Below are 26,776 nucleotides of genomic sequence, written 5' to 3'. Positions count from 1 at the left end.
TCACACCTTGCCTTACAGCCGCCATCTTTCTGCTACGGATATCCGAAGAAGAACATTGGGAACGTAGTAATTGGCAGTAAGCTTGCGAAGTGTGCTTCCAACTTTGGTCGTGGCATTCTATCACTTCACCACTAGATGGCACTAAATTCTACACATCGTCACGTTAAATATAACCATTTCAAAAAATAAGTTTCATTTAGTTATTACATTCACAAGACATGCTGCCTTGCCACTCAGTGTAGACAGCAAGAGGAACAAAGCAAGCAAATCACAAGTGAGAGCGTCAAATGTCAATTATGCCACAAAAAGGACAACTGGTCGCAAAGTGCACAAAAGCAGTCAGTACAGGTAGTTGGGAAACTCCTGACTTAGGAATCTCTGTTGCTGTGTCACGGTCCCAGTATGGACTAGCTCACTGGTAAACGACACGATTGAGGTCACGATCCAGGACAGGTCACAATGACGCACTTTCTTCCCACAGTAGATTAAAGTCTTGTGGATTAGGATTAGTCTCATCCAAGCATACTGATGCTTCCTTCTGCACCGTGATGGTGAATGGAAGAGGCCATGCAGGTCATGCAATGCGTCGAATAAGGAGCGAAGTTAGGATTGCTCAGCAGGAGCAGTTCATGGTTTGGTGTTGAGCTCAAGAGCACCTCGGCTGTTTTCTGCTTCATGGTCTGTGGCAGGGTTTGAACTACCCACTGCTGCCATTGCTGCCCAACTCGTTACAACTGTCGAGTACTATTTAATAGGAATGTAGACAAGACATCGACTCCACTTGTAACGTTTATTTCGCCTTTATTTTTGTCAAATATATTTACAGGAAGACAAAAAGCACAAACATCTAACTGTCTCTCGTCAACTTCAGTAACAAAAACACTTGTTGATGTACAGAAAATAAACAGATTTCAGTACATAGTGGGAAAAATGCAGAGTTTAAACATATTTATTACACACAATGTGTCTGTACATTGTTCCCAGTGAGGCAGTGAAACATTTTGCATAGGGTGAAGTTTTTTATTTATTTTTTCAAAGTGGAACCAGTCCGAGTGTCAGCGACAAGCTTAACATTGTTTTTAAGATCCTTTGTTGCACTTGAGCACTTAATCATGCACAGCAAAGTAAGTAATATCCACGTGGAAGGGGAAGGGGAAGGGGAAGGGGAAGGGGAAGTCAACTTTAAACATTTTTTTAACAATGATATATTATATGTTACTTCACCAGTCTATACATGACACTTTGAAAATCCAGCCATTTTTATCCATTTTAAGGGGGCGGCCATTTTGCCACTTGCGTTGACTGAAGATGACATGACAGTTGCTCAGGGCTCAGGCCACGACCAATCACAGCTCACCTGTTTTCTGAAGCTGAGCTGTGATTGGCTGTTACCTGAGACCTGAGCAACTGTGATGTAATTTTCACTAGACAGCAAGTGGCAAAATGGCCGCCTTCTGATATTGATCAAAACTGCTGGATTTGGCTGTTTAACTCATATTCTAATAACGCAATATTAACCAGAATGCCATATAGACTAGCATAGAACATTTTTGGGTTGACTTCCTGCTTTAACTTCTCAACATTATATATGTAGCAATACGTGTGTAATATTGCCTTACATGGTTTAGAAGAAAAATCTCAATTTACAGTTTAATAAAAAAAAAAAAAAGACAACAATTGAATCCATTTCCCCCCACTGGATTTGGAAGATTAAAATTTGGACAAATTGAAGTTCTTATTTAAGGAGTTTTCTGAGTTTGGTTATATTGGTAACTTTTGAACGAATTAAATGTGAAGCAATGAAGCAAGATCACAGCTTGTTAGCTATTTTGCATGTGGACTACAATCATAAAAACGGTCCTAACCGAAACAGATCCTACGTTTCCATGTTGTTTCTGAGATTGTCTTAACAATGGCTAAACTGTACAATAACACCTTGTAAGAAGTACATTACAATAAGGTGATCGTGTTGAGGGCAAGAAAGATGTTAGTGAGCGCTAAAGTATGCCTACGCCAAACTGCACAAGAAAACTAGTCAAACACTTGTTTAGCATTGCCAAGAACCTGAGGAGGTTTTATACAAACTGTGTAAAGCTAAAGAGTGTTGCTAATGAGGTAGCACAAAGGGTAATACATTGAAGTCCACCACGACTGTACTGCAGAGTGACTGAAATGAAATGCTACATCATGCTTTGGTCAGATTCACACTGGAGAGTGAAGGATTGGTGGAGCTCTCTTGTAGTTTACAAACTAAATCTTGCGGGAAGCCTCGACAGTCTTTGTATGCGAATCCACTTGCTCCGCCTTCCCTTCATTCAATTGTCCTCTACTCTCCACACGGGAAGACAACTCTGAGTATGACTATAGTGTTACAAGACCCTGTTTAAGGCACAATGTTGGGAAACCGACCGCATCGCTTGTTCATAGTAAGGTAGGTTACCTGTGCTATTGCTACGTGCATCACAATGAAAAAGAAAACAAAACAGGTCTGTGAGGAGGAAAACAACAGCTACATAGTAAAGCCGTTTCATTGTGAGTGGTGCTGGAAAAGAGATGTTTGCATACTGGTCCCATCCGAGGAAGCTGACCACATCGGTACAAAATGAAGGTGTTGTTGTGTTCTTCACAGTTTCACATTGCCGGATTCCTTTTCTCTGTCAAGAGTCCACATCCAGGCAGTAAACAAAATCTGCAGACACACAACAGAGAACGTTAGCTCCATGACCTTCAATTGAATTTTCACCATTGAAATCAATGCAAAGTCTATGTAAACAAGATAATAAAATCTAGGGATAGATAATCGGCGCCGCATTTTATGAATATTGACATCGGCCTCTTTTCTTGTTTTAATGGCCGATATTAAAATTTTTTATTTTTGCTTTTCTCTTTTCTGTCTGCTCTGAGTCCCTGCAGCATTGGCCCGCCCACAGCACCATCTGATTGGTTGCTCGTGCAGTGCTAACAGCCAATAAGCAGCAATTAGCGGCTATTAGCCCACGAGCTAACAGTTAGCTCGCAAATTAGCAGATATTTGGGAGTTAGCGTGCGGGTGAACGGTTAGCCCGCGAGCTAGCGTTTAGCTCGCGAATTAGCGGCTATTAGGTTAGCTCGCGGGTTAACCTAATAGCTGTTTTTTAGCGGCTGTTTGGGAGTTATCCCGGGGGTTAGCGTGTAGGTGAATGATTGGCCCGCGAGCTAACAGTTAGCCACCAAATTAGCGGCTATTTGGGAGGTAGTGCACGGAAGCCACATTCTAGTTGGTGCAAAAGAAAACAAAAAAACTTTAACATGTTGTAAATCACAAAAGCTGTTTAATTAACATGTCATTGAAGGCATTTAAGCAGTCAAGTGCTGGAGTTTTTATTATTTTATCATACAAAAATTTGAAAAAAGCATATCAGTCTATCTCTAATAAAATCATAAAATAATATTTAAAGAATGTGGTTTGACTGATTGATAGAATCTAAGAATAGGCCAGCAGCTAGCAGGCCACAGCCCAGGCTGCCTGTGGTGTGTCACTCCTTTAGGTTGCATAACTCAGCAGCACATGGTAGGAACACAAGCGGGTCAGTTTAGCAAGCACACACACGCTCTTGGTGATGATGCGCTGTGCAGGGACATGGAAAGTGGTTACGTCACAGCTGAGGTGGGGGCCATTTTGATGCTGTAAACAAAATGCACCATTCACAATGTTGGCAAAAGAAGACAATGGCACCACGCTGCCTGTCACAGGTCAGTGTTGGCACTGCTTTTAATTTAGTGAAGAGTCAGTTTGCCAACTTACTTTTTTTTTTTATTGAAGTTTACGCCATTATTTAGTTCCTATTTTAATCAAAACTTCCCAAAAATAAAGAAAACCTGCCACTTGATTAAAACCAGGCGAGCGTGAAGTCAAACGTCAGCTATTTGTTGTTGCATAACTCAAAAGTAAACACTGCAGTCAAACCAGTGGTGACTGGTATTTTGGGGTGTTGGTAGGGCGGGGGGGGGGGGGGTCTGTTTTCCTGCAGGGCCAAGACACTGTCGGACTTTTACTGATTCCTGGATGGAGTGTTGATTTTTTTACAAGCTCAGGGTGTGTTTGCGATCGTGTGGCACGCAAAGAAACACATTCCTCACGGAGGCCATTCTCCTTCAATTATCTCTTATGTAAGCGTAGGTGTGTGCTTGCATGTTCCTCTTGCGGTTGCTCTTTTCAGCACAAATCCAGACGAAAAAGTTGCTGGGGCCAAAATTTGTCCCCAAAGCAATTTTTGAACACCATCTACATCTTCAAAATGGTGTCTCCACCTTTCTATGGCACTTCTCCTGATCCTCGTCAGCATAACAACTTTACTATAGAGAACTGCACTTGCTGGTGAATTGGCTCTCGCTTCACTCATGCAAACAAGTTCACTGGTCCATGTCAATCTATAAAACACGCATTGGCAAGAAGCCACCTCATTTTTGGTCTCTGTTCAGCATGTGTCCTGCAGCAGTTTTATTAACCTCTTCATTCTTAAAGTCTGCACTCATTTTTGGTCACTCTTCTTTCAGGGTCCAACGTTAAACGCCGTCAGGCCACCACGAGACACTGGCCTTGTATATTGCTATAGAATACAATTATTTCTTATTTAGCGTCATTATACTGTATGAATGAATCCTTTAAGAACATTCTTGGAATTTACAAACATCCATCCGCACTGTAAACAAAGGCATCGTTTTGAATAGGACTACACAAAATCAGCAATATTTATTTATTTTTTTAAACAATGGGATTATATTGTTCTCTACAACAGATGGTGACCGCACTTCTTTTTAATCTATAATTCATACGTGAAAATGAATTCTGTCTGCAGAGGCACAGAACATGGTTAAAGTACAGCGGGCACCAAGTACATATACCATGAGGGGGATTAGTACGTCGTTATAAGATTACAGGCCATCAGATCCATCACAGACACCATGAGTGTCTATGGCAGGTGGGATAGCTGGAGAGCAATAGAGAAAAAAAAGAGAGAGAGAGAGAGAGAGCAATGATGATGACATGAGTGAACAATACTGAGCTCTCCCTCAGTAAAAGGAAAAAAAAGAAGCTGGAGAGCAATACTGTATTAATTAACAGACTGTACCGGGAGCTATAATGACAGCTTTGCAAGCAACAACTTTGGGCTACCAAGTGCCTACTTTGACTTTCACAACTGAATTGGGTTGCGTTGTTGCATAACTGCCACTGGAGTCATCGCACCTACTCCCAAAACCTTGTAAATGTAGTTAGTTAGGTTTTTATGAGGCATTTCTCAGTCTCTGTGTAACATTCACTCCAACTGAGAGCGCTATTACTTTGTACCAAACATACTGTTGCGTGTATGTATCCTGGCTTTAAGCTGCTGTCAAAACAACTTAATTTCCTGTAGACAAAAAAAAACAACTGCTGTCCTTATTAAAAATGCATGCTGCTCTGGGGTATGGCGACCAGATGGTGAAAGAATGCCTTCAAAAGCCGCTTGTAAACCGCCATTCATTACCTGAAGATGGCAAACTTTATTCCCGCTGTCAGAGAAATGAAAGAGGATTCCCAAGTAATGGCAAGCATGCGCACGGACGCGACTAAAGCTTAAAAGGGGGAGAAAAGCCAAACGGCTGGAAGGCAGCAAGGGCACAAAATGTTCCAGACACCGGCCTCCATAAGCTTGGGAATAATAAACCACACTGTCACTGTCCGAGGAAAGAGGGGAGGGAGGGTGAGTGAGCTCACCAAACACAACTGATGTACATGTAATCTACAATTAATGTGCTTTTCTGCAAAAATAATTTTAAACAATGGCAATGCTTGGCATAAAAAAAACAAAAATTCAGGATCTGCTTATAGAGAGACATTTGTGCTCACAGTACACACTTAAGACATGTTGAAGAAATCTATAGCACATGATGATCAAGGTAAGCTGCAATGTCACGTTTTATATTCTTCCTATGCATGGGCATGTGGCAACACCTCCGAAATTAATAATATCCAAAATATTGCGTGTCTCGAATATGATTATATGCACTCATACATTTTGGTGACAGTCACTTTTTGGGGACATAAAGAGATGTAATGTTGTGTCTATGAGGTAAAGAGGGGATCCAATGTTAACTGATTAGCACACATTAGCGCACGTGCTCATACATTTTGGAGACAATCAGTCACGGTTTTCGTATATATGGCACCTAAATGAACCGATTGTACACTGCTGTACAGTGTGTGGCCGGGTTGCATTCGCCAGTCACTTCCACGATTAATGTCTTTTTTTTTTCCTTTCTTGAAGGACGAGTATAAAATAGGCAATATGCCTACTTGACAACACCATACAGCATTTTCAGGTAATAAGTCCAAAATGTACTAGAACACATTTTCCACAATTGTTGGAGTCATTTCAAAGAAGTTATTGTTATACTTTGCTGGGTTTGGTTGTTTCTCTTTAATGATGTGACCAACTCAAGGTTGTTTTTTTCTCCCTTCTTTCCTTTCTTTCTTCCTTCTTCTCCCCTATGATTTCTTGGGCTAAGAGCCATTATGTTTCAAATGTTTATTGAAGAATTGAACATCCGGTGATGCGGTTGGAGCCGCAGCCTGCTCGGACGAGGCGGCGTTTTACTGAACCGGGTGTTTTACTTCCGCACTTGTAAAATAGCCAGCAAGATACCTAATATTTTATTTTTTTTAAATGACATCGCCATGGTGTCAAAGGTAAGATGTAATCATTATAAGCCTAGAGTTTAAAATACCGTGATGTAATCCCTTTAAGAATTAAAAACTGTTGATTATAAACGAATTGTTCCTTGGTTATATTGTTATATTCTTATTGTTTATTAAAAACTAGCTTTAGTTCCCTGGCAATAGGCTGCAAAAAATGTTTATTCAAAAATTAGAAAGTTACTCCTCAAATAAAGTCATCTTTTGCACAAATCGATTACTTCCTGAACGCGATACCACTCCTTAATTTCCTGTCTTTTCATGATTGGACAAACTCCATTGTCGTCGTGGTTACTGAAGACAAGCACACCTGGATTAATCAGTTTGTCCAATCATGAAAGACAGGAAATGAAGGAGTGGTACTGAGTTCATGGAAATAGTGGATTTGTGCAAAGAGCCCATTGCTCCTTAAAAAATAAAAAATAAAAAGTTTTTTCAAGCCTTGTGTTGGATTCCCGAGAAGCTTGCCAGGCCAGTTTGCCTTTTCATTTTGCTTTGTTGATTGGCAGAGATGACATTGGAGAATCTTATAATTATAAATGAGAGTTTCAAACTAGCTCAAATTTTATTAGTGGGCAATGAGGCAACTGAGGCAACTGAGCCAGCGAGTGCAGAGCTGGTAAACGTCTGTTCCGCCGCTTTCTTTCAATCCCATGACTGGTCTGCAAAAGGTGACTATACTTTTGTCAGCTATACCCCGAGTTAACATACATGTGACATAAATACCACCGGGCGGCATAAACATCTAACCTCCCTTCCGTCAACGTTTACAGCCGTTAATCCCTTTTGAGCTGATGACACGTTTCTGAGCGAACCAGCCGCGGCCATGCCGGCTCGTTGCATAACCTGCTTTCTCATCATGCTGTGAGAGAACTAATCTGGAGCCGCGAGAGCCGAGCGCACAATGGCGTGCTCAGAGTGCATCAGCAATCGCACGGATAGTTGGGAGATGAGAGGTGTTATGTCATAAGGTCTTTTGCAATAAGGGGTGCATCGGGGTTCGTCAAGCGTCACACACAGTCAAGCTTGGCCTTTGACAGTGGCTTAAGTTTAAACAAATAGACTGTTTGGATCACTGAGCATTAAATAGGTTTGAAAAGTTGAGTTTCTGCTGTACCAACACATTGCTGCATGTTCATCTTCAACAGAAAGCCCACTAATACAGCATAAAAAGTTATTGTGAATCATTGAGTCAGTCCGTGGGTACAAACGGACACAATGTTTCATGTGTATTTATGCTGCACTTACTGGCCTTTTTAGCGCTTTTCTACTTTGGTACATTTTAGGTTCTTGAAGTACTCTGACAATATGGCATGTCATTCACGCACTAACAGAAGAAAAAGTTGCCATTGATGCTAGCAAAGTCTAAACCCCAAAGTTGAATGCTCCTGAAGTTGTACAATTTGGAATTCAACCAAAATGTTCAAGAAAACCTTCAATCTGCATTTGACAAGAAATGGCCATTGATTTAACCACCTACTGTTACACATAAAATGGGAGACATTTAGCCAGAGCCCTCACCTTCTTGATTTAATTACACAAACCCCCTCCTGACCTTTTCAGGCTTATCACAGGAACCAAGATTCAATTTGACTGTATTTGCATTTCACGGTCTGAGTCTGTCTCTCAAGTTCCTGCAATACCACTGTGATCTCGCCGTATAAGAGACAGAGCCTTTTCATTGTTCAGGGTCATGAACCCAGTCCATGTTGGTGAGTCCACCAGCTGGCAGACTTGCTTCATTAAATTTTAAATCTCACAGCAGATTGATTGTTGGATTATTGATTATTGCAAAAAAAAAAAAAAATCTCCATTAGTAACCAAGTTTTTGTTTTGACATAAGCATCTCTGTCCAAGTTACTCAACATAATATGACTAACGCTACAATAGCTTTTCAATATGCAGGTTTTATGCATTAGGATTATAGTAAATACTTTCTTTTTTTTCTTCCTTTTTTTTCTGAGAGAGCTCAGTATTGTTCATTCGGTAATCCTAACAATTCGACATGTCATCATCATCGCTCTTTTTTTTTTCTTTTTTTTTTTGAATGTGCGTGAGTATGTGCATGTGCTCATTAATTCACCTAAAACCTATTAAAAATCCCATACCGTTCACCTAAACCGAATACTTCAGAATTCAGCTAGGATCGTGACGTTGTCAGGAGACCCGAGGAAGGATCAAAGAAAAATCCAGCAACGACCAGACATTACTATACTACTTGAGGTCTCCCTAATTTGTTGGAATTTAAATGTTTCTGGGGTTGGTGAAAGATTCTGGTTGGTAACCCGTTGGGTATTAGGTGGATACTTTCTGAAACTATGAATGAAAAAAATAAAAACACATTCTGGAGTTTGCTTCTTAGCTCTGGATGCTTCCATATTATACTCCACAGTCTCCACTTTGTTGGAGAGACTATTTTTTTTGTGCTGCCCTCAGTCTCCTCCCAAAATAATTTCTCTCCATACCTACCTTGGCCAACAACCACATACTGACAAGTAAATACAGAAGACCCTTGTTCTCCTCTATTCTTGTTCCAACGGATGCATTCAATGAAGCGTGTCACAGTTCTCTCCAATACTGTGCTGAGGTATGCTGAGCCAGTGAGTAACATTCAATTAAAGTCACCAGTCACAAAAGGAATGCGTGAGGCATCCCTTGCACGCTCCTGCCCGTGTTGAAGACATACGCGAGTAGTAAATAAACATTGCTTTCAGCAGTGATTAACTTCCTCAACCATGTAAAGGGTGACTAATGAAAAAACAACAGCGTCAGTGAACATCGCTTAAGTGACGTAAAATACCAGTGACATATTAATAAAATATCAGTGCAAAAGCAATTGCTTTCTGTGAGACACCTGCATAATAACATGTACGTGCATGGTTGATGAAAGCTCGGCCATTTGCCCCCGGGATCATACTGTACCCTGTCTGCCAGTCTGGTAGCCATTCTCCCATCATTGTTTTCATTATGCAATATTTTTCTTTTGATATGTGTAATGGTGTTCTTTAAAACTTGATTTTGCAATGTATTTTCAAGCAAAGAATAATTGATTTTTGTTTACAGACTAAAGTAAAGCGATGAGGCTGGATTAAAGCAAGATTAGCCGTTTTGAAAACCCGCTTAACAAGTCGTGTTGAGAGAAGAAAGCAGATTTGAAGTATTACTAATCACTGCATCACCTCATTTCACTAGTTACTCATCATCTGCATCTCAAGTATCTCCTGCATGGTTTAAAAAAGCTTGGCAGGACTACAGTCTGGTCACCTTCTGATGTTACTGAGCCAGTTGTTAGTGGCAGTCCGCAGAATACTGATACTAAAAAATAACACAATCCTTTTTGTGAAACTCGCACATTTGAGGTATTTGAACATTGGGATTTCATCACAAATGAAATGTGCTGTATCAGGTGCTCACCAAGTGCAGCTGCAGCTCTTTTGGCAACCCAATGAAAAGAATTGCAGCTGATACAGCAGGTGCTGGAGGTTGTCCAACACTCACATAACCAACATTGAGGGCTAGCTTACTGACAGTGAAACAGTATAAGGTTAGCAAGAGAGACGATCTTACCTGGAAAATAACGAGGTCCCTTCTTAATTTGAGGGGGAAAGGGTTGAAGAGTCGGAGCGCTCACGCGGCACACGTGACACGGTCCATTAGCACCTCCAGCTGACAGGCGTCGGGTCGCTCCTGAGGGTTGAACGCAAGCATCTCCTGGAGGAGTTTCTTCACCCCTTCTGACATGGAGCTCCTGGCCTTCTGAGGGATGTGAAGGACCATCTTGGGGTTCTCCAACAAGGCCTCGCCGACAGGCACGATCTCCGAGCCTTGTCGTACGTAGGTGCCAAGCAGCTCCCGTTTGGACTCGGCGTCAATGAACGTGATCCGCTCGATCATTGCCCAGATGATGATGCCTAAGGCAAAGATATCCGCCTTAGCCGTGTAGTGACCCTCCCACACCTCGGGGGCCATGAAGAAGTCCGACCCGCAAGCAGAGGACAACCATAACTTGTTAAGGTTGACAATGTTGTTCTGGTTGCTCCCTCTTTTGCCAACACATTCTGCGGGCAACTCCTCAGCGTTCTTAAAATTCATGCTAGCGCAAACTTTACTCAAGCCAAAGTCAGCAACTTTAAGAACTGGTGCACCAGATTTTTGTGTGATGAGAATGTTGTCTGGCTTCAGATCCCTGTGAACAATGCTGTTCCTGTGCAGGAAAGCCACAGCACTTGTCAACTGGCGCATGAAACTCCTGTTGGTCTGGGGGTCGGGTCGACGGGACAAAATGTACTGATTGAGGTCTCCACCTTCGCAAAACTCCATGACAAACCAGAGGTAACATGGTTCTGATGGATGACCTATAATGCGTTCACCTGCACAGGCAGAAAAACATCATATAAAAGTCAGTCGGGAGTCACATTAACTATGTAGCATAACACAAAAAGAGTGCATAGTGATGTGAGACCAAACTGAATATGAGCCAACTATGCAACCGAGTCAGGTGAAGAAGTTATAAAAATCTCTTCCAGGGATGCAAATTAAGAGCTGGAGGCCATACAAGAAAAATGTTAGACTTTTTCCATATGTCTGCAGGTGCTTTCATATCTTTAATTTGTTTTCTATTGTCAAAATGATTAAATTAGTTGGTACACTTGAAGTAGGGCTGGACTATAAATCAAATTAATTCGATTAATCGCCATTTTAAAACTCAAATCATTAAAAATGAGCAAAATCGCAAAATCAAGGTGCGTATAAATAATACACTCTCGATTAGCATTTTTTTGCACAAATTATGACTATAACATTTATTTAAAATCAGTATACAATGTTGTTGTCTGAACATTTTGCTGAGGATTTATTTTTGAATAAATGAAACCTTTAAATAAATGTTTGTTGGGTTTATTACTTTCATTAAAATCGATTAAAATTGTAATCGTCCAAAATGAAAAACTAATTGAGATTATTATTTTTTTCCTCCATATCACCCAGCCTTAACTTGAAGGGTTTCCCAGTCATTCGGTTCCTTTTCATACTGTTAATATTCCAGGTGAATCTAAATGTGTCAAGAGAAACGATGTAACATCAATCTATTCTCTAATTGGTCTGTGGTAGGCACATGAATGTAAACAGGAAAAATGTTTGCTGTAAAAAGCAACGACTGAAACTGTGCCACAAAATATAACATTGGGCAAAATGAAAACAGAATTTCTTGGCAATGTTAAGAGTGACAAGAAAAACAAAATTAATAACGTCATTTATTTTAGAATGCCTATCAGCAGTCTTTGATGGATGTGAGACTGTCAAGGATAGATGATTCAAGCGATTGCTTTTGAAACATAAGTAGATTTGAATATCATCCACATCCAAAAAAATAAAGCAAAAACAAAAGTATACACAATGAAATTTCCCAAGCCAAGTGTCCCAAATAAGGTACAATTAAACAACAAAAAGTCTGGGAAATGACTCAAATACTCCAAATTGTATTCATTAATTTATTTACCCAAAAAAGATCATAGTTTCACTCGAGCAGCCAGCCTAGTTGCAAATTAAAACAAAAACAAAAAACCTGGCAGCTCGCAAAAATGTTATTGGCTATGTAATGTCACAGTGGATTAGTGGGCATGAACTAAAGAGATCCAACAATTTATATACAAGCAATTTAAAAAGTAAATTGTCCATAATATATCCCCATTAAAGGCAGCATAGTTTTACTTATATGTATTATACAGTAGTCAACTTTTCTTTAAACTTCCATGACAGTTGTTAAAATGTTCCGTATAAATATCACATGAAAATTAAATGCATCTATTATGACGGCAATAATTTGAGCCTGGAACAATTATTTTTTTCACTTAACATAGCCACTTAACTTTCTGAAATCTCCGAATGACTGCAATGGTTATTGTTTCAAGTTTTAGTAATGAGGGTTGATCAATGTCATTGTGGTTGTGACGTCATGCATGTTGTGATCACGTATTTGATCAAATGTTGAGAGGGGACTCTCCTCTTTCATCTATAACTAAAAAAAATTGGTTTGTTGTGATTGTATTACTGTTAATGTTTTACGAGTATGTTACGTTTACATTTTATGTTATGTGTTTCTGTAAAGCGCTTTGTGATAACTACGGCTGTTTGAAAGCACTATATATACTGTATATATAAAGATGACTTAATGTTTTTAAAAATAAAGAACTTCTGTCAATCTTGTTTACATTAGACTACTTGATGTACTCTATGTTAGCACAGGTGTGAATGTGTTGAGTTTTGGCAATGGAGGCATTGGCAAATTATTACATTAAAACATAAAAGGCCCATCCAATCTTTACATTGTCATTCAACTCTATTTACTCCATTTTGTCTTGACGGCTCAGAAGAATGCCATATTGGGATGCATTTTACATTCTTACATAAGAGCCAAGCTATTAAAAGAAAAGCCAACGCACGGAGATCCTGGGCTGCTGAGCCAGAACAAAAGCACAGTGATAAGTAGGGCAAATTTGATAAGCAACCTGTAGTCCTGTATCATGGAAACCTACAACCTATATCACACACTGTATAAGAAGTTACAGAAATTGTATGTTAAGGTGACACGTCAAATTATTCAGTGACGATAATGCCAAGTACATCGTGTTCTAGGAGCTGGGGGAGTGTTCTCTTAGTGGTCATCATGTATACGTGTATAACTTGTATACGGTACATACATACATAGATGGGAAATAATGCTTGAAAAACTGCAACTCTGCTTTATGTAATGTGCATAAACATAATGTTGGATACAATGGTCAGAAATGTTGTTTCATTTTGAACAATGACTTCATATAATTACTATCACTACAACTTCAGCCTGAACTTAAGTGCAAAATACTGTGTGTAACTTTACTCATGTTATTAGTTGATTATGAGTTAGGAGTTTCGAATTGAAATATAGTTTTTAAGGGGCTTTTCCACAATAAAGGGTCTACAAATGCTAGTGATTTGTGTACCTTTCAGTGAGGTCTCCACCAGCCTTAGGTATTGTTTGGACCTCTTGTTGCCATGGCTCATCTTCTGGGCCAGGCCGTTCCTCTGCAGGACACACTCCTCTAGTTGGACCACATTCTGATGTCGGTTCTCCAGGCTAGTGAGTGCCCAGAACTCAGCCAAAGCCAACTCGACGTTCTCCGGGGCGTCGCACTGGAGCCTTTTCACGGCCAGCCTGGCTCCGGTTTTCCGGGCTATGGCCTCGTACACCACGCCGTAGCTCCCCCGGCCCACCTCCCGGATCAAGGTGTATCGGGGCGGCACCAGCACGGCAGGCTCTGTCCTACCTGTCCGGAGGAAGCTAATGGAGAAGCAGTCGTCGTCGTCCTCTTCCTCCATGGGCTCCGGGTAGTTATTGTCTTCCACCGTGAGGGAGCGAAGGACTTTAGCCGCCTCTCGCTTCGGCTTCCCGTCCACATTCCGCCTGCAAACCACCCTGCCGCCTCCGCCGCTTACCTTTCTCTTCTTTTTCCCGTCGCAAACATCCATGATTTAATTTTTGTAGAAAATGAGCATGGATGGTGGGCGTGTTTACATTTCATTACTTTAACTCGAAACTCATCGAATTTGACGCCTTGACGCTCGTCTTGTAACGTTCCAGTAAGAGTTCGGTTTCTACGGTATAGCTGACGTTGCAAAGTCAGCTTAGTGCCTTTAGTGGACCAAGTGTGGTAAGTAATTTGGCTTCAAAAAAACAAAATGTTCCAGCCAGCATAGGACAAGGGGCGTGGTTTAATAGGGACGTAGCACTAAAGGCCGACTCTGATTGGTTGACAGTCCGCACTCTCTCTCAGTGATTCCGCCTGTACATTGAGCACAGACAAGTGTTTTGTTTTACAAATAGAGCCCAACTACAGCATATTCGACGATTTTACTTTGTCAAAATGTTATCAGGTTTGCTGAAATATAACTTAATTATTGACCATTGACCATTGACCATTGACCACCGCAGTTCCCGTCTTCCTTTTTGCCCATGCTGCTTCGCGGCCGCGTGGGAAAACACGAGAGTTGAGCCGCACGTGCGCAGAGGCATGAGGACCCCGCCCCCTCACAACATTACATCCTTTGGAACAAAACGTCCCAGTGTTGCAGGGTAACGAAGTACAATAAATACAGTACTAAGTTATACTGTGTTTAAGTATACTTGCTTTACTACTTTAATATTTCAGATTTTAATTTTAATCTCTAAATTTCAAAACAGATATGCAGGTATATACAGTTAAATACACTCTCTATATATAATCATTTGTGAGAATAGGAGTTGTTACTTTTTTCAAGCTCTGCAGGTGATACACGAAAAAAGACGTCGAGTGGTCAAGTCAACCGCAGTTGTTGTTTTTTTCTTTTAACATAAGGAAAGACTTGGACTTTGGAGTCAGCGGGTGTGGGTTCTAGTTCTAGTTACCAAAAACACGGACAGCAGCGACATGGAGGAACATCAACCTGCCATGACATGACAGATATGGCGAATGAAGTGTGTGTAATGTGCCATGTCAGTTGTAGAAGGAATGATTATTATTGATTACATTTGATAATAGGGCTCCCTTTGGCCAGTTTTAAATGGTATCAGACCATGGCGAGCACAGCATCAGTTATTTAACGTAAGTGTGCCATTAGCTTGTGAGCCTGTCATTTAAAGATATTTATATTACCGGGCGTATGATATCATTATTAACCCAGCTGCACCGTCATACATTATGCACTTATATTACGCCGTTGTAAAGTGGTACTGCCTGTAAATAGTGTTCACATATTAACACATTCAACTCAACCAAATGCAGAACCTGCATTTAATCGTTGGGTATTGCAATGTTCAAATTCTTGTTGCAAAACTTCATAAGGCACACCAGGCTCTGGTGAGTACAGAACTGCACGGACTCCATAATAGCACAGAGCATTTCAATGGGTAAGTGCTAGTATAAAACTACTGTACATGATGACTGAGGACCACAACACAGGGTATGCTAAATCAACAAAACGTACCTGACTGGATATGGAATGGCAATGCCGTCATTGTTTTAAAACATGAGTTCCTTAGCAAAAAAAATGTCAGGCTTTCTTGGGAGTGTGTTTCCTTTGACAACATAGGTCCATGGCACATAAAACAAAACTCATCTGTGTGTTTGTTCTTTCTACTATCGAGGGAGGAACCAGGTGGAGCTGCTGAGATGTTCACGGGGTTATGTAAATATACTATACAAGGTTGGATTTTTTCCAACAAGATATTTAGACAACGTTCAAGCCATCATATTTATAGTTGCTTTTAGGAAGCTCAAAAAATTAATATCACCACCCAAGTTTTAAAAGAAGACAACAAAACGACCCCTGGTTTAAAAGTGTGTACATGTCCAAGCCAGGGCACATGAAGTATGAACCGAATTATTTACAGAAATAAATAATAAAATCAACACAGTGAAGTCTGTTTTCTAAATTGATGCTGAAATTATGTGTATCTCTCGCCCTTGCTCTGTTTTGTTTTTACCAGCAGGGGGTTATTCCAACACTACACTGAGCATCATTCATTGTCCTGCATACCAGGCCGACTGGATGTACAAGAGCAGACTTTCTATTGTCATTGCTCAGTGGCCGTGCAGGAATGATGTGTTTGTTAGTCCAAGCTACCGCACTGCAATTAGCAGGAGCCCAAATGTCAAAAGCACCACTGACTTCTTTCTGTAGTCAATGTTGCTGTCTCAGAAGCATTTAAAACAAATGTGAATGTTGACTCCCACTAATTAAGTAGACAACATACCAAATAACTGCTTGCAAACACTCAGAATTTACTTCCAATTTGTCTTCCAAATGCAATGTACTAAACCTCACAATACACTAAATACGGACTATGTAATAAGTTTGCCAATCAGTTACTGTGCAACAAATTGAAAGCACAATGGGAATTTAGTCTGCTACATCTTTGGCAATTCAGGGCAGAGGGCGCCATTACACCTCACTGCAGGGAAAAAACAAGGAGATCTGACCGGAGAACAGTCAGACAAAAAATAAAACTATTGTTATCCATCTATCTATCTATCTATCTATCTATCTATCTATCTATCTATCTATCTATCTATCTATCTATCTATCTATCTATCTATCTATCTATCTATCTATCTATCTATCTATCTATCTATCTATCTATAATTCATTAATATTAGTGATAGATGATATGGACTGCCTAAACACACACACGCACACGCACGCACGCACGCACGCACGCACACTACAAAGCTCCAAAATCCCAGAGGATGTTTCTTTTTCTTTTTCTTTTATTGCTACTACAGACCTAACGTGGGCAACGTGACTATGACTAGATTATTTGTCAGCTCTATATTACTACACAAATATTAAGATTGACTGTTGTGCATCTCCGCAGGTAATTGCATTTAAACTGATTCCACATAAGGCAAACTGTCATTTTGTGTTTAATGTTCTTAATTACACTGGCACAAAGTAGAACTGATTAGTTAACTTCTTCCTTTTTTTTAACATTACAGTCTTTAATGTTTTCGTAAATGTATATAAATAATCTATAATAGTTAAATTGCTGCTCCATAGCCAAATGGGAGCTACACGGACCATTTCATTATTCAACAATTAATTAATGTGTTTATCATACTGAAGTACTATGTCTTATTTCCTAAACTATTAAAATTAATTGCCAAACGACGTTCATTTCGCAGCTATATTTCATTGGCAGCTACCACAGCAGTGGCAAGAGATCTGCTAGTCTTTTGAAAGTGGTACAATTCTGACCTCTTGTGGTTCAAACTTGAATAACAGCTCCCGGCTGATAAAACGACATTTCCAAATTACGAAGGCGCTCCGGCCAAGACTTCGTCGTCACGCAACACGCTGCAGTGAAAAAACCCGCTCACTTACTTACGTATTTTCAGTTTTGATTGCTTGATGAAGCAAGTTAGAAGCTAGAAGTGTTTTTGTATAAAATTATTTACTGTAATTATGACATTACTACGTGAGGGTAATTACACATTCTGCTAGCATTTGATTTTAGCACATTATCATGCCAATATGTATTTCATGTCTATCTTTCCTATTAAATCAATTTTGTGACGATGCCTAATGTACTCTGCCTAATTTGATGGATTGCACTGATGGCGTTTGATTTATAAATTGGTGGCACATGATACATCACAATTGACGCATTATTAGCATGAGATCATTTGCATTTTAACCCTTTCACAACCAAACAAAATGACTGCATTTCATACAGTATAAATGAATCAATTTATCTTTTAAATATTACCATCTACCAAGTACTTAAAATGTGATTTTGTTTGTTTGTTTTGGTTGTTGGTTTTTAAAGAAAACAAAAAAAAACTAAAACTAAATAAATACAAGCAAGAAAGACACTTTCATGGCAGATTTTTTTTTTTCAATGCGGGGAAATACTGCAGAAAACATTACATATTACCATAGCAACAATTACTACCATCATCAACTGTCTAGGGTGTAGTCCTTTAAAAATCATGGTCTGCCAAGCAGATGAAGTGGCTATATGGTCCTTTCATACTGATTACAGCGTTTGCATTTTTAATGTGCTGTTCTTATTTGTCGAGCAGGTGGTTCAACTGTTAAAGCATGTTTTATATTTGATGTGCGTTTCATCCCTTTCATATAATGCACCGCTGAATTTATAAAAAGGCCAACAGCCAGGAACATGCACACATAGACCCCAAGCGATGCCCATACACCTGCCCCTTTGCCCTGGACAACAAAAGCGCGTGGTTCAAGGTTTTTATGAAACAAAAATACAAGAAATTATAAATATGTTTTTTCCCACCATTATTGTGACCTATAACCTAAAAGAAGGCAATCTTTTAAAGGGTGTGTGTGGCTGCATTCAGAACTAAGCAGTCACATTCCAACTCATGTTAAATGGGGGTCAGCACATCCTCATGCCACCATTCAGCATTCACAATGTGATTGCTTAATTCTGGACACAGCAACATCACCATTTGTAAGAGGCGTGTGCACCTGGTTTATGTCCGTTTATCTGACTTCCTCTCTCGTTTTCCCCCCAATTGAATTGTACAGGTTAAAAGTTAACTTCTAGTGGAGGGAAAACGTTTTAAAATTCTTTATCAGTCTCATTCTTGGACTTGTATTTCACCCCAAAAAAGTCATATAAACAAGGGTGTGTAAACTTTTTACAGTGTAGCTTTCCTTCTCCTCTTTTGTTAATAAGTTGCATATATATTAAAGTTTTATTTCCTTATTTTTATGCATAATTTAGGTGGTCTTTTAAAAAATATATGTTTTTCCTATTCCCCCCCCCCCCCCCCACCCAAAAAAATTGGGATATCAACTTTTCAAGTCAAGATTTAATTAGTAAATGAAACAGTGAAATGAACGTGTATGCACTTCTAGCTTTATTACATTGTGAGATGCACAGGAAGTGTTTGTATGGGGATGTGGGGGTGTGAGACATCACGATCATTCGGAGGATGTTCATGCGGTGTTGACACTCACGATCAGCGTACTTGTGTGTACGTGTGTGCGCGTGTGTGTGTGTGTGCGCGTGTGTGTGTGTGTGTGTGTGTGTGTGTGTGTGTGTGTGTGTGTGTGTGTGTGTGTGTGTGTGTGTGTGTGTGTGTGTGTGTGTGTGTGTGTGTGTGTGTGTGTGTGTGTGTGTACGTGGCTGTGACCTTGCACAATACTTTCTGTGTGTCTGCCTGCAGAGGTTCTGCGCCGTAGCTCGGCTCTTCCATTATTTTGCTTCGGGATGAATATCTTTCACAAGTTTCAGGGACGCTCACTTCAGTTTCTGACTCAACCACAGCTCCACGTCTAGCGTTACCGCGGCAACCTGAAGGCCAATACTGCTGATGGTGAATAGAGGGAGATATTATTGTCAGCGCCCGCTCTTTTGTAGATCATACCGATCTGAAATCAGGACATGAGAAAACCTCTTTGAGTCGTCGAAATCTTCCTTTCCGATCTACAATGTCTATTCTTCTGTGTAGTTATTTTTCACAATTCATATTCTCCTGTATGTGGGATTTATACACAGCAGTAGAAGTTATGTCCAACATAACTTCACAATCAACAATGTTACTGGGACAAGCTGAAAGAAAATTGAAACGTACAAAATACAGTTTGTATTCTTTTTTAAAAACTTTTTCTGGCAATCATCTTCCAAAAGGATTGTAATTGGAAAGTGTATGACATCTCTGCATAAAAAAACCTATTGATGCTTCTTTAAAAAGTAATATAATTGAATATAAAAGCTACCCTACAGTCAAAGCCATTTGTCAAAACAATATGCTGTTACGGTATATCACTGGAGGAAGACATGCAGATTGGCCGACGATGTGAAGAAATTGTCTTACAATACACACAAGCATCATATTTATCATATGAGAAAATAATGAACTCTTTGTTGGGCATTAACTATATTCTCATCTACCTGCAGTGTCGTAAGAAATACTGTAAATAATACATTTTCTTTTTGTACCGCATGATTTCCTGACCCATGTAAACCTTTTCAATTTCATCAGTTATAATGCATATTTGTACAGAAAAATGTATGGTGTTCCATACTCATCCGTTTTGAATTAATGTGACAGCAGCTCAATGGAGCCAGCGCAAATGGGATGACAAGATCAAGAAGGAGTGACAATACAACTACTTTACTTTACTACACACAAAACGTACATTTTCCACCATCCCTAAAAATGTCAGAGTTAATGAAAATAAATTGACAATACAGTCCTCACGGAAAAAGGGAATCAAATACTGTGATATTTCACCTTGTTCGCCATTTTCCATCAGTTGAGAAAATCAATAATAGTTTACCAGTAGACTCAAAGTGTAATTCATACAGACCTGCAAGTCAGCAGATGCAGCCTGGCAATTGTTTTGTTGTTTTCCCCCTTAGGATAGAAAGATGCGCGTACAGTGGGCAGTAGACCGCACTACTGATCGAAATCATAATATCAATTTTTTAAATACTAATCCTTAAAAATATCTTTGTGCTCATTCAGCAATAAAAAAATATATCATGGTTATTTTATTTATTTATACACCATTTAGGCTAGTTTATTTAAGTATTTAGTGCATAAGTGTTCTTTAGCTCAACATACAGATTGTGTTTGAATTGTAAATTTTTGTTTGAAAAATGGGGAAAATATAAAAAATATATAATAGGAGCCATTTAGGTGAGAAGTCTCTCAGCATAATACATTGACTTGGGAGTATATGCCCCTTCTTCGCAAAAGCACTCCAAATGTATCATCAGGAAAAAAGGGCATCTAATCATTTTTTTTCAACTGTACATCCAAAGATAACACTAGAGCACCACTTTATAAAATTGCCTTGCTGTATTTCCCGCAATCTCTTTTCTGTTGGTTGCCTTAACTCATTCACTGCCATTGACGGCTATAAACGTAAAAAAATAATTTGAACTATTTCTATTAGTTTAACATTTTTTCTACATTTGTTAACAAGAGTATGAAAACCTATATTTTATTGTACATTTAGAACAGATATAAAAATTTTGATTAATTGTGAGTTAACTAGTGAAGTAATGCGATTAATTACGATAAAAAAAATTGTATTGCCTGACGCCCCGAATTTTTGATCATCTTTAAGTCGCGTCAGGCGATTACAATTTTTAATTGTAATTAATCGCATGACTTCAATATTTAACTCACGATTAATCACACATTTTGTTAACAAAAGTTTAAAAAAAAGTTAAACTCATAGAAATAGTTCAAATGAGTTTTTGACGTCTATAGCCGTCAATGGCAGTGAATGAGTTAAGCAGATCTGGACGAGCACTCTTGGTGTGGAAATTTACAAGGGTTCTAAAGGGTGGCTGTGAAGAGTAGAGCCCCATCCAAATCCGGTTGAGTTGGTAGGAAAGTGCAAATAAAGACGGCAGCTTCCCCAGAAATCCAGACATATCCTGTTGAGCTCAATTGGAAACACGACAAGTTAATCTCAAAAGCTGTCTATCGTGCTGCTTGAAGTAAGGCCGAATGGTAGACAAGTGAAGTCACAGCGTCACTGTTGGATACGGAAGTTAGTGAGTGTCAGGTGGGGTCAAGGCACTGAAATAGCCACCACTGAAAGCAGTAGTGACTGACGAACGCATATCATTCATTTTTGTCAAAACTTAAGAAAATACATTATTTTAGCCAAACATAATGACTTCTTGGCTTGATTGCTTTTACAGCTTCCAAGGGTTCGTTTTTAATCGGGTAGTTTTGTTTCTGCACAAGTGCCTTATTTAGTTTCTGCCTGGCATATAGTTGTCATTTTCAAGTCAAAGCATGCCATTCGTAAAAGCAAATCTGCTTTCATCTTGGAAGCTGTGTTCATCATGATTGGCTCACAACAATCTGGTCAATGGCTGCTAATTAAACTACAAGCATGTGTCAAGCAAAGACTGTTGACTGTGAACCAACATCCTTCAGCAAAAAAAAAAGGGGGTTAAAAAAAAAATCAGAAATGACAAAAAGTCAAGAAAATTGAACTTCAAATGACTACTGCCACCTGTGGCTGAAAAATAAAACTGCATTTTCCCTTCCTCACGTACACAATGCACACATGATGTCACATCCACAGTCAGAGGGCGGGAAATTCAAACCCGACTCCAGTCTGTAAACTATTGGCCAGAGGCTTGCAGGAGTACCCATTGTGAACAGCTAAGGTGTTCATCTACTAATTAGAAGATGTTTCAGTCATGAATGGTCAAATAAAAAGGCTATTGCAAAGATATTTTGGGGCAAATTGTTACTTAGAGCAGCTTTATAAGAGAATTCCTTAATTTGGAGGGGAGCAACTGTATTTGTAAAATTGACTATATTGTAAATAAATAATCATTCATGTATTATCCTAATCGTGTAATATTTGCATAAGTAGCAGTCAATAACTTCCTCTAGGGGTATACGAAGGAATCACTGGGAAAAAAAATTAACACCTTGAATAATCACAGTGACTTAGACATGTGTTTTTTTTTTAATCCAGTCCCAACAGCACAGTTAAATCCATATTAACAAGATCCAGCAACGCCACGTCTGATGAGTCCACATTTGAAATCGTTATTGGAAACAAGGACGTTGTGCCAAAAAGGTAAAGGACCATCCAGAGTGTTATCAGTGTAATGTAGCTGCTGTATTTTGTGTTATTAATTTATTGATATTTATTTTATTTAACGTATTTACTTTTTCACCTACTATTAATTTTATTTACTTATTTACTTACCTATTTATGATATTTATGAATGTATTTCTTTTGTATTATTTAGTTTTACTTTCTTGCATGACTGATATTTACTCCATGACGACGCTTTGTATGCAACCAAGTTTATCATTCGGAAGTCTGAACATTCAATACAGAACACTTTACATCCTAAATTTAGCCGCTTTTGAGGGGGTGGTCCCGTCTTATGCAAATGACCCACTTTATGTACAGCTTTCATTATCATGACGGCAAAGGTAAGGAATGGATTGGCCAGTGGTCTAAAAAAAAGAAATCAAGTGTGAATCGTAAGATGTGCAGTAGCATCCGCATATGACAGCAATGATTTTCACTCGTGAAGTCAGCACTTCGTTATCAAGCAGCCGAATTACACTAGTCAAGTAGACTCAGTGCAATTTCTGGAGAAATTGCGTGGGAATGCTGAAAGCTGAATGCTAAGATTTCCATGCATGTGGAATGCTTATACTAAATTTAAAGATAAATTATGAAATTATAACCTCCTGGTTACTAGACAATGCACTTTACCAAACTGTGCCACCGAGTAGTATCAGACATCTGGTAAGGATGTGATAAGTTATGTGTCATGAGGTGGTGCGCGTAGCAGAGGGTGGATCCAAAGGCGAGGAGACATGAATTGTGAACAAAAGGAGAAAATTTATTGGAACAAGTGGGGACGGGACTGGGCGAGGAGGAGGCTGGTTGCCTATGACGGGCTTGGCAGAACTTGGGAAGCTTGGCTGGACGTGGAGAACTTAGCTGTGAAGAGGATGACTAGACTGAAACAAAGACGATTTTAACTGTGACGATGCTTAGCTTGCCGCGACGGGAAACACAGACTCACACACCACGACTACGACGACACAACAGACTAAATACACAAACACTAATGAGACACACCTGGGGAACACAATAGGAAGAGGGCGCCGATTGGTCAAACACACTGGGAAGGGAACAGGCACACAGGTGGACGTAATCAAACATAACGAGACAGGGGAAACACTCAGAAACACAAGACAAACACCAATCGCAGAAAGACACAACAAACACACTAAAATAAACAAAACCTTAACCTATACAAAACTGAAACATGACAATATGTATGGAAGTGGGCGTGAATGAATGGGGAAATGTTGATATTTAACGTAAAATTGATATATACCTCAGGAAGCGTGAATTTAAAGTTTAAAATTTGAACAGTTTAAATCGGAAGTATTATGTGGGATTTGTAACAAGGCAAGAATGTGCGGAGAATAAAAATGCTTCATTCCCACAATTAGTGTGACACATTCAGCAGACACGGCGTAACATTTCATCTCATTTTTTTCTGTTGAAAGTTGTTTTCAGTCGGCCCCCACTAAAAGATCACATTTAAAATGGCTTCAGCGACAAACAGTCACTCAAACAACTTTACAGGCTGCCACTGAACAACTATGAAGGGGACTCTGGCATTGGCACCGCACGATTTTAGTAAACTAGTTTCATGCACATGCAAGCCCTCAACTTTGTAATTAGCTGTGTAGCACAGTGTGATGTGAATGACGTCAATGACAAACTTGCACGATCTGTTATAAAACATTTTGAAGTTCCCTTAGTTTATGATTCACTTTGCCCATCAGAAAGGCTTATTTATGGGGCTGATGGAAGCTTTTTTGTTCTGCTGCTATGGTTACATAAACACCAGATTCTGTGCTGAGGTCGCTTGCGTGCCCCCCCCCCTTACTTTTGTCTCATAACAGACCTTACTGATACATTTGTGAGGTGTCTTTTTGTTATTTATTTTTATTGAGACCGATGACCATGATGACCAAGGCTTAGAGGTGTGTGCGCGTGCATTTTTATTACAGTATGTGGGAGCAGTGGGCTAATGTTGGATGTGAAATGCAGATGTCTCCAAGTTACTGGGGAATGTAAATGCAAACATGCCTGGCAAGGCTGAGTGCTGAAAAGATGTGGTACCGTAGTACGCCAATTACGCATTAATTTGTGAAGCTGAGCCAGATACCGTAAGCATGTGGACATGTACAGTTGCGTTTGGAATTGCAGAGGTGTTATTAGTTGGCTGTTACTTTACAGAAAGAATATTTGGCTGCATTGCAGTTCAATAGCAGTTCACGCTTGCCAGAAGTTGAAGCAGTTGGCGGAAACAGTGGTTAGACAAGTGCAACAAAGCTAACTCCTATTATGATAAGAGATCTGTTTTTAGATGCTAGGATACATTCTGAGCTGAACATAAACCTTTCTGCTGAATTATAAAAATTGTTTTTTTTATTTATTATTATTATTAAAATAGGTATTCAAGCATTCCAAAAACATGCAAGTTGGTTCATTTTACTCTTTAATTGTAAATAAATGTGAATTCAAGTGAAAATGGTTGTCTACTGTATATGTCAGGCACAATTGTTGACTAGCCAGTCCAGGATCAACCTCATCTCTGGCCTAAAATAAGATAAGACTAGCGTATATCTTTTTTACCGCCAAAAAACGTCAAGTGCGTTTTTTTGTTTTGTTTTTCTCAATGGGCAGTGCAACGTCTTCTGTGGCGCTGCTTTGTGAGTGGGGTTGTGAAAATCAAAAAACACCCACTAACTATGGCCAGCAGATGGCAGCATTGCATCTCTTTTCAATGGGCTCCGGTGGTGTCAAATTACATGAAAACATGGCGGATCTTAGGAAACAGAATGTTTTCAAGGATGACGTGAATGATCAAAGTGTTTGTCACATTAAATCGAATTCATAGAGCGTCACTAAACTAAAATATTTGTGTCAAAGTCACTGTTGTGTAGAAAATGTATCTTTTCACAAATAGCTCGTTTTCTCCTTTTTCCATTTTCGCTTCATTTCACTCAAATTACCTATTTTCAAACGTAATCACTAAAAAGTGAGTGAAAATGCTGGAAATCGGCTGACACATTGTTTTTTTTGGATATCTTTGGCAGTGAAATAGTTCAGATCCAGTTCACACAAGTACCTAATGAGGTGCTATGCAAAATGCTTGCATGGATGTTTTAAAATGTGCCTCCAATTACCCAAAATTTAAATGTGAGTGACGGAAAATGATTTTTCAGAACCAACGACATGATTTCACAATTTCGTTGCATTCTGAGGTAATAATGCAATGTGGTTACTTTAAAACAGCAGTAATATTTTTCCTCCCAAGGCCTACAAGTGTGAAGTATAACTTATTCGGAAGACATTATTTGTAGATGTGAACGTGGTTTGAACAGTGAATTCATTATGATAGTTGGCATATTTCCAAGTCAATTACATCATCAAAGGCTTTATTAATGGACAAATAAATTAGTTCCAAGACAAAAGCTTTCCTCAATGAATGACTCCATATTGATTGAGACTGTGAGTGCAAACTACGTGCTGGAGGAAATGTTTACGCTGATCATTTTACACTTGCATACATTAATGTATAGTGTAATTATTCTAATGAGGTTATTTAATGATCAATATATAGCAGCTTGCCAATTGTTGCCATGGCAATGACTGAGACATTGCCCTATTAACTTAACATCACTGTGACCCGATAAAGGTCCATGATGATTATTTCTGTGGCTAAAGGATAATTGGGAAATTGACTTATTAGCACAGACAGCAAATGATATCAGGACTGCAAAACACATTACTTACTTACTCATTGCAAAGTAGCACGCATGAGACATAAAAATGTTCATGGTTTGTTATGTTTTTAATCTTACTGACAGTTATCGGCAGAAAAACTGCAGTGTCATGGCCAATCTATTTACAAATCAAACGTAATTTGTTCTTCACTTGCAACACTGACACTTATGCTTCTTGAATGTTCTTTTTTGA

General features: G+C 39.3%; 1 protein-coding gene across 1 annotated transcript; it reads right to left on the bottom strand.

Annotated features, from left to right (window-relative positions):
* Positions 1 to 776: 776 nt before the first annotated feature.
* On the bottom strand, positions 777 to 14,443 carry stk35 (serine/threonine kinase 35). Its single transcript, XM_086068660.1, has 3 exons — positions 13,696 to 14,443; positions 10,283 to 11,085; positions 777 to 2,689 (listed from the first exon to the last, which is right to left on the bottom strand). The coding sequence occupies exons 1-2, from the start codon at positions 14,219 to 14,221 to the stop codon at positions 10,343 to 10,345; spliced, it is 1,269 nt and encodes a 422-aa protein (XP_085924786.1). The 5' UTR covers positions 14,222 to 14,443; the 3' UTR covers positions 777 to 2,689; positions 10,283 to 10,342.
* Between the last annotated feature and the right edge of the window lie 12,333 nt (positions 14,444 to 26,776).

Source organism: Leptonotus elevatus, chromosome 2 (genome assembly GCF_054856555.1).
Source record: "Leptonotus elevatus isolate MCC_2025b chromosome 2, RoL_Lele_1.0, whole genome shotgun sequence".
Lineage (NCBI taxonomy): Eukaryota > Metazoa > Chordata > Actinopteri > Syngnathiformes > Syngnathidae > Leptonotus > Leptonotus elevatus.
Note: the sequence above shows the minus strand (reverse complement) of the source record. Positions and strands in the feature narration are given on the sequence as shown.

Excerpts from the sequence above, each read along its gene's own strand:
- stk35 (XM_086068660.1), bottom strand. The coding sequence starts at position 14,221 with ATGGATGTTTGCGACGGGAAAAAGAAGAGAAAGGTAAGCGGCGGAGGC. Across the intron at positions 11,086-13,695 it reads GGTGGAGACCTCACTGAAAG|GTGAACGCATTATAGGTCAT; the intron begins GTACACAAATCA and ends CTGCCTGTGCAG.